The sequence below is a fragment of the Sinocyclocheilus anshuiensis genome, unplaced genomic scaffold (assembly GCF_001515605.1).
Source record: "Sinocyclocheilus anshuiensis isolate Anshui unplaced genomic scaffold, SAMN03320099.WGS_v1.1 scaffold1735, whole genome shotgun sequence".
NCBI lineage: Eukaryota > Metazoa > Chordata > Actinopteri > Cypriniformes > Cyprinidae > Sinocyclocheilus > Sinocyclocheilus anshuiensis.
Genome location: NW_015549665.1, coordinates 30725 through 39575, shown reverse-complemented (window position 1 = coordinate 39575; position 8851 = coordinate 30725). Strand labels below are relative to the sequence as shown.

General features: G+C 38.0%; 1 protein-coding gene across 1 annotated transcript in view; it reads right to left on the bottom strand.

Moving 5' to 3' along the window:
* Positions 1–6704: 6704 nt before the first annotated feature.
* The window catches only part of LOC107660302 (nucleolar protein 11-like), an 11611-nt gene continuing 9464 nt past the window's right edge, over positions 6705–8851 (bottom strand). The window contains exon 4 of the mRNA XM_016449584.1: positions 6705–7396. Coding sequence (XP_016305070.1) covers positions 7226–7396 — 171 coding nt within the window. The 3' untranslated portion in view covers positions 6705–7225. The remainder of the gene's footprint in view (positions 7397–8851) is intronic.

Genomic DNA, 8851 nt, shown 5'->3' with positions numbered 1-8851 from the left:
TATATATATATATATAAAGTAATCCGTTACTAATTCCAAATGACATGACAAAAATTGTAGTTAGTAACGTAATCCACATTACACATTTTAGGTAATATAATCAGACTACTTTTAGATTACTTTCAACCTAACTTGTTTTTCCACATTGATTTAAAATAGAATAATCTTGTACCATATTGGTATAAAAGTGTAATATGTAATAAAATATATTCCATTTGTTGTTATCACCAACATGCATTAAACACTATATTACGTCAAGGTTTCCCAAACTGGGTTTGTGAAGGAACTGCAGGGGATTTATGAGTTTAATGAAAAACGAATAATTAATTAAATCATACAAATTTTAAGTTTAACAATTTTAAAATGAATAAAATAAAACACTTACTGAAAAATTTAATATTTTATTTGTTTACCTGCATGTCATATGATCATTAACCAATGTCACAGAACCAATGAATTTGCAAATGTGATAGGCCTACTTCATTATTAAAATACATTTTTTTTTTTAAATCTCAGGTGTACTTCAAGTAAATATATTAGGTGACAGAGGTTCAGGTGACAAAAAACTGGTGAATTTGTGCATTTTAATGTGTTTCAAATAGTCAAATGCTGTGTAGCCACCTGACTAATGACTGATCTCTGTGTGAAGGTTCTGAAAACCAGAAGATTTCTGACTGTATATAAGCAGTGGGTTGCTTGTTATAGATTGTGTGACGTCATGTGCACTACCGCCGGTGGCAATAGACGCGGTTGTCACGTGCGACCGTCACAGTCCTAATGTGTTCAAAATTGTGTTTTTGTCTTACCCCGATTCACTATGGTAAATCTACAGGAAATTCCAGGCTTATATTATAGGTTGTTTGCACATGACGTCACTGATGACGCGCGAAATGCAGCTGGAGGGCAGGAAGTGATTTTTCTCGGTAGAAATCACTAGCAGAAACTCAAAATGCCAGTGTTTTGCGTTGTTTATAGATGCTTAAATTGGCCAAACCGAGAAACCACAAGCAGCTTTTATCGTGTACGAAAATGTGTTGTTCATAAGTGGGGAAAATTCAAGAAATTGATTGAAAAACGCAGTAAAAAGTGGCTTGTAAACCTGTGTCTGCGGTCGGGAGGAGCGAAGCTCGTGTGATTATGCTCGTGCGTACGCGTAAATGGTTATTATAGGATATAATAATATATAAAGATATTTATAAAGATATAAATAGATTGGGCTGCCACTTCTCACGCACGCATTGTGACAGTCAGAATTCACTCGGTGCTAAACGCCACACGTAGACACGTAAATAAGATTATTTGCAGTTCAGAGAGCTTCACTGATTATAAAGGAACATCGTGAGATTGTGATCAATTGAAGTGAGTGACAGCTTTTTAGTTATTATATGGAAGCGCTATTTGCTCGCTTTCTAGGCAGGCTATAATCAATTCGGAATTTGAATAAAAGTTTTGTTTTACGTGCTGCTAACAATCGGACAAACCGAGAAACCACAAGCAGCTTTTATCGTGTACGAAAATGTGTTGTTCATAAGTGGGGAAAATTCAAGAAATTGATTGAAAAACGCAGTAAAAAGTGGCTTGTAAACCTGTGTCTGCGGTCGGGAGGAGCGAAGCTCGTGTGATTATGCTCGTGCGTACGCGTAAATGGTTATTATAGGATATAATAATATATAAAGATATTTATAAAGATATAAATAGCAAGAATATACGCTTGCTGCATCTCCACATTCAAAAAGCTATAAAACTTAAAGTTCTAGATTGGACAGACCAGTTCCACCTCAGATTGAGAGTACATCTTGCCACAGTGTCAGCTGCGTCGTTTCAGGACTGTCTGATGTTGAATTACAAAATAAGAGTCCCGACAAACTCATAAATACGCTGCTGTATCTCTACATTCAAAAAGCAATAAAAATTAAAGTTCTAGATTGCACAGACCACTTTCACCTCAGATTGAGAGTACATCTTGCCACAGTGTCAGCTGCGTCGTTTCAGGACTGTCTGATGTTGAATTACAAAATAAGAGCCCCCACAACTTTCATATATGTGTTGTTTTGTGTGTACTTCAAAAAGATATAAAAAATAAAAGTTCTAGATTGCACAGACCAGTTCCACCTCAGATTGAGAGTACATCTTGCCACAGTGTCAGCTGCGTCGTATCAGGACTGTCTGATGTGGAATTACAAAATAAGAGCCCCGACAAACTCATAAATACGCTGCTGTATCTCTACTTTCAAAAAGCTTTAAAAATAAAAGTTCTAGATTTCACAGACCACTTTCACCTCAGATTGAGAGTACACCTTCCCACAGTGTCAGCAGTATCGTTTCAGGACTGTCTGATGTGGAATTACAAAAGAGCACCCACAACTTTCATATGTGTTGTTTTGTGTCTATTTTCAAAAAGCAATACAAATTAAAGTTCTAGATTGCACAGACCAGATCCACCTCAGATTGAGAGTAGACCTTGCCACAGTGTTCAGCAGCGTCGTTTCAGGACTGTCTGATGTGGAATTACAAAATAAGATCCCCCACAAACTCAAAAACACGCTGCTGAATCTCTACATTAAAAAAGCAATAAAAATTAAAGTTCTAGATTGCACAGACCACTTTCACCCCAGATTGAGAGTACACCTTCCCACAGTGTCAGCCAGTGTTGGGGGTAACGCATTACAAGTAACGCGAGTTACGTAATCAGATTACTTTTTTCAAGTAAATAGTAAAGTAACGCAGGCCCCCCAAAACCCATAAATAAGCTGCTGCATCTCTACTTTCAAAAAGCTATAAAAATAAAAGTTCTAGATTGCACAGACCAGATCCACCTCAGATTGAGAGTAGACCTTGCCACAGTGTTCAGCAGCGTCGTTTCAGGACTGTCTGATGTGGAATTACAAAATAAGATCCCCCACAAACTCAAAAACACGCTGCTGAATCTCTACATTAAAAAAGCAATAAAAATTAAAGTTCTAGATTGCACAGACCACTTTCACCTCAGATTGAGAGTACATCTTGCCACAGTGTCAGCTGCGTCGTTTCAGGACTGTCTGATGTTGAATTACAAAATAAGAGTCCCGACAAACTCATAAATACGCTGCTGTATCTCTACATTCAAAAAGCAATAAAAATTAAAGTTCTAGATTGCACAGACCAGTTCCACCTCAGATTGACAGTACCCCTTGCCACAGTGTCAGCTGCGTCGTTTCAGGACTGTCTGATGTGGAATTACAAAATAAGAGCCCCCACAAGCTCACATATGTGTTGTTTTGTGTCTACTTTCACAAAGCTATAAAAAAAAGTTCTAGATTGCACAGACCAGTTCCACCTCAGATTGAGAGTACACCTTCCCACAGTGTCAGCTGCGTCGTTTCAGGACTGTCTGATGTGGAATTACAAAATAAGAGCCTCCCAAATCTCATAAATAAGCTGCTGCATCTCTACGTTTTTTTTTATAGCTTTTTGAATGTAGAGATGCAGCAAGCGTATTTATGAGTTTGTGGGGGCTCTTATTTTGTAATTCCACATCAGACAGTCCTGAAACGACACTGCTGAAACTGTGGCAAGGTGTACTCTCAATCTGAGTTGAAAGTGGTCTGTGCAATCTAGAACATTCAAAAAGCTATAAAAAAAAACGTAGAGATGCAGCAGCTTATTTATGAGATTTGGGAGGCTCTTATTTTGTAATACCACATCAGACAGTCCTGAAGCTGACACTGTGGCAAGATGTACTCTCAATCTGATGTGAAAGTGGTCTGTGCAATCTAGAAATTTTATTTTTATAGCTTTTTGAAAGTAGACAAAACAGCATATATATGAAAGTTGTGGGGGCTGTTTTGTAATTCCACATCAGACAGTCCTGAAACGACGCAGCTGACACGGAAGGTGCCTGTGAGCAGAGATGTATTGATGATGTGTGTGAGTGCTGGTAAAAGTGTAGGAGAGATTGCTTGGAGGAGGTGTGAGGGGATTGGGTCTAGAGGGCATGTTGTAGGATGGCTGGAGAGCAGAAGTTTTGATACTTCTGCCTCAGTGAGGGGACAGAAGGAGAAGATGGGAGTTTTTGCGGTGGGTGTGGTTGGTTTGAAGTCCTGTGTGTGTGGGGCTGAGAATTGACTACTGATTGTTCTGGTTTTGTCTGTGAAGAATGTGGCGAAATTATCAGCTGTTATAGAAGTGGTAGGAGGTGGTGGAGGGGGACAGAGGAGAGAATGGAAAGTTTTGAAGAGATTACGTGTGTCTGGAGCGCTGTTGATCTTGAGACAGTTACGGACTGTGTGTTGGGAAAAAATCACGTTCTCTGGAAGAGGAGCACTGCATTCAGATCAGTTCTCTGACGGTTTTACCGTAATATGCAGTTTATGCGCGACCCTCGAAATAACGTGGCGGCTAGATTGACCGTGATTTTCGACTTGGCGGCTGGCTTGACCGCAGTAATTTATCGCAATCTCACGATTCCGTGAACTGCAAACAATATCTTATTTACATCGTGTCTATGTGTGGCGTTTAGCATTCAGTGAATTCTGACAGTGTCACCCTGTATCTTTTTATATATTTCTTTATTAATATTTTAATATATTATTATTTTATATTAACCATTTGCACACACGAGCATTATCCGGCTTCGCTCCTCCCGACCGCAGACGCAGGTTTACAAGCCACTTTTTCCAGTGTTTTTCAGTCAAATTCTTGAATTTTCCCCCCTTATGAGCAACACATTTTTGTACACGATAAAAGCTCCTTGTGGTTTCTCGGTTTGTCCGATTTGAGCATCCATAAACAATGCAAAACACTGGCATTTTGAGTTTCTGCTAGTGATTTCTATGGAGAAAAATCACTTCCTGCCCTCCAGCTGCATTTCGCACATCATCAGAATCACGTGATTGCAAACAACCTATTGCAACCTTTTTTTGCAACATGACATATCTGCTCTGACATGGTGACCACCAGTAATCACAGGGATTTCTCAAACCATCACATTCGACTGTGCAAAAAGAGCAGTGCTAAAGCACAATTGATAGAAACACTCTACTAAAAGAACTACAAGAACAGTAATGTGGAAATTTTGTTTCAAGTACAGATGGTGATAGAGAAGCCAAAGTCTCAGTGTCTGTTTAGCCAGGATCAGATTTCGTTTGCCTTGTATTGTTTTGTTTGTTCTGAGGATAAGGTCCAACACCGTAGAGTCTGATAGGATGCACTGCCTTTGATGTAGGGTTGGGTGATAAAACAATAACAGTAATTATCGCGACAATTTTCCTTGATATAATTATAGCAAAAGATTGATAAATGTCTTTCGATCGATAAATGTTTAATCTAATGAATAACTGATTTGTTAAATCAAATGAAAAATTGTGTGTTTGATTGGTCCAGACGCTACACACACTATGCAAACAATACTGCACATGCATGTTGCAGACAGTCACACTGGTGCCAATACCAATTTACCTAACAGATAAGTGTTGCCATTTCTGTTGCGTATGGGAAACATTAAACAGCAAACGCACCAAAAGCAGAACAAAAAAACACTACTTGTTTGAACCATGCCACAAAGACTATTTAACAGCTCGGCCCAAAACACCAAGCAAATGCATTTACTCACTAACCATCTCACGTCCACTAAACAGTGTTGTGAGATCCAGTGAAAAGCATTTAAGCTTGGCACAGAGTTCTGATACAAACCACAAATGTCTCAGTGATTTAAACTAGTTTAAAGCCAGATGTAACAGCACTGACATTCTCAACAACTGCTGTGGAAAACAGGGCAAACATTGTTACAATTCAACAATCTAGTTAGAACACATTTTAATCCACAAATCACCAACACTTACCATGGATTTACTGTAGGAACACTAACTTGTAACCATGGTTATTTTGGCAGAAACGTGGGATATTCAAATCGAATTTGACTATTTTAATGTAAAAATTAAATGTATAAAAGGAGTTATAGGAAATAAAGCATTTTTGTTATTAATATTAGCAGTTTTTGTGCATTTTCTTAACAAATGCCATAAAAACTAGTTACTTTTAACTAGGGGTGGGGGAAAAAAATCGATACAGCATAGTATCCCAGTATTTTCTGTGGCAATACTGTATCGGCAATACTGTATGGATACACGGATGCCAAGTATCGATCTTATTATACTATTTGGTAGAATAATAAAAACATTTTTTACAATCCACTAGATGGTGGTGTTGAGTTTTTTTCTGGTGAGGTCAGCTGGGTCACCTTCAGCATGCAGTAAGTTAGTAAAATAAAGAGGTGGCATCGCGGAAAGTGATCAGGAAAGCCCCGTCCGCTTTTAAATCGGATGTATGGACTTACTTCGGATTTGTAAACAAGGAGGGGATGTAAGTAGGGATGCACCGAAAATATAGGCTACATTAGGGATATGCCAGTATCAAATTTTCATGTTGCGATGAATTGCTAATGCTTTTATCACGGTGTGCGGTATTACTCTGTCGTTTTAATTACAATTTTTAAAAAGCTTATAAAATATAATTTTTTTAAGAATTTGACAAAAGATGACATACTTTTAATAAAGTTAGAGGAGTCAAACATCACCTCGTAATGGGAAGGCTACTTTTTGATAACATTTTGGATAATTGTTTAGAAGGTGCTCCTAAATTTTTTAAGTTTAACTTTTTAAAAGAAAAGTAAGCGTAGAGCCCTGAAGCATCGTGATAATATCGTATCGTGAGGCTTCTGGTGATTCCCACCCCTACTTTTAACCATGGTAGTGAGGTGCAATGCGTGATTTTCTAAAAGACAAAACATGTACTATTAATTTGTGAAAGAGCAGTCTGATGAGAAAACAATGGTTTCGCCATCTTCCACTCGGAATCAAAAATCTGCTTTTAAACTTGAAAGAAATAAATGACATTTATCATGCTAATTATCGAAATTGACTGATATGAACAACTTTGTGATAATATATTTGGCCATATCTCTCAGCCCTACTTTTTTTTTTATGTTTTCCCCATCCCTTTAAGTTATATGCAGTTTTTACATTATGTGCAGTTATTACATTATGAGTTGCTACACATCCTGAATATACACAATGAGTTGGTTAGTTGTTTTTCTCATCTTGAATTTAATAGTTTTGTGTCTGCTGTTCACAGCCCCATCAGAACAAACCTATTTATAGGCTATGACTCACCAACTGAAAACACCAGCCAGTAAGTTTTCAGAACTCAATTTAATAATATAAAGCCATAATTAAAAAGGATGTTATAGTCAGAAGTCTGTGATCTCTGACCTGATAATCTCATCCTCTGCCAAAACATGCTCTATGGGCTGTTGTGGTGAAGCAAGCAGTAAGTCCAGGAACCTGACAGCCCCACAACAAAACAGCACCACCGGCTCAGAGTCAGTAGCTGACAGCACTCTGAGAACATCAGCTGAAACCTGAAAAAAGTCAGAAAAAAACATCATAGATACTAAAGTTCAAATGTTACACTTGGCATTAACATCAGTTTCCGACAATTTATTTGAAATGGTATAATTGGAGTCCAAAATGTTTTTGAAATAGTCCACTTCAACATTTGGAGGTGCTCAAAAATGCAAGTAGCCACATTGATTTTGCAGTGTAAATGTCAATCATTTGCCTGACCAAAACAGCTCTTTCCTAGAGAAATCAAATAACAGGGTCTAAGGCACACCTCAATAGTCAAATAACACGACTAAGTCACTAAATTTGGCCAATTAAAAAAAAAAGATTGAAATTTGATGAAGTAAAACACGTGTTGAATTATTATGAGGTCTCAAAAAAATTGCCATTTTCTGTGAATTTTCTAAGAATGAGTAACCACAAAAAGTTTGACAAAAACAAAGAACTGTAGAGCCATCTGAATTAGATTCATAACTGACCAATTTTGCAACATCGACTGAAACACTGAACTGATTAGAGCTGAACAGTGTTAATTTCGTTGACGAATAATGTGTCATGATTTGTCAACAACATTTTTTCACAGATGAAAGCAAGATGATAACAACTCTTTCTGAATGACAAAAACAATGACAAATCTATTGACATATTTGTCAATGAATTAAACCGAGACGAAAATGTTAGGGAGGGACATCTGGACAGAGATCCAGTCACAATGAATCTCCTGCATGGAAAGGAGGGTAGATGCGCACATTTGAATTGTAGGCTAACTCTCTGATCATAAGCTTACATACACTTGCTGCACGTCTCATAAAACATAAAAAATGTCAGCGCCTGGGAGTAAGAAAGTGCAGACATGGATAAATTAGAAAATTGTGACGACGTGAAAGAGCACTTAATTCGGGTCACACAGCCGAATCCTGCACAAAAGCACCTCTCAAACAGCGAACGATTACTGAATAGGGGTTTTGGCCGATTATTGGCGCCGATATTAAGCATTTTTATGATTATCGGTATCGGCCATTTTCAAAACCGATTCGCCGATAAAATAACTTAATTTTGAAACGCGCTATTTGGCTCTGATGCAGCCTGTCAGAACTCACCACTCTGTGGCCTAAAGCAGTCTCCGCCCACCGCCCATCTGATTTGTTGGGAGTCACGAGTCCGACCAATCAAAGCGGAATTCACTCTCACTCCAAAAGCACTTGCTAACTGGAGCTGCTTCAGTGATCAAGCAGCATCAGTTGTCTCTCAAAAGGTAAGGCAGCAGCAGACGTTACTCAAGTTAAGCAATAAATTAAAAATAAAAAAGCCACTAACATTACACTGAAGTTGCAAAACACCTCAATATTATCTATGATTTCCGCGATGCGGAAAACACGGACGGAATCGCGGAATCCAGTCATATAAATGGAATTTACTGTATGAATTTACTGACGCGGAATGTCACGGAATTTGTCAAAGTTTGGATGAAT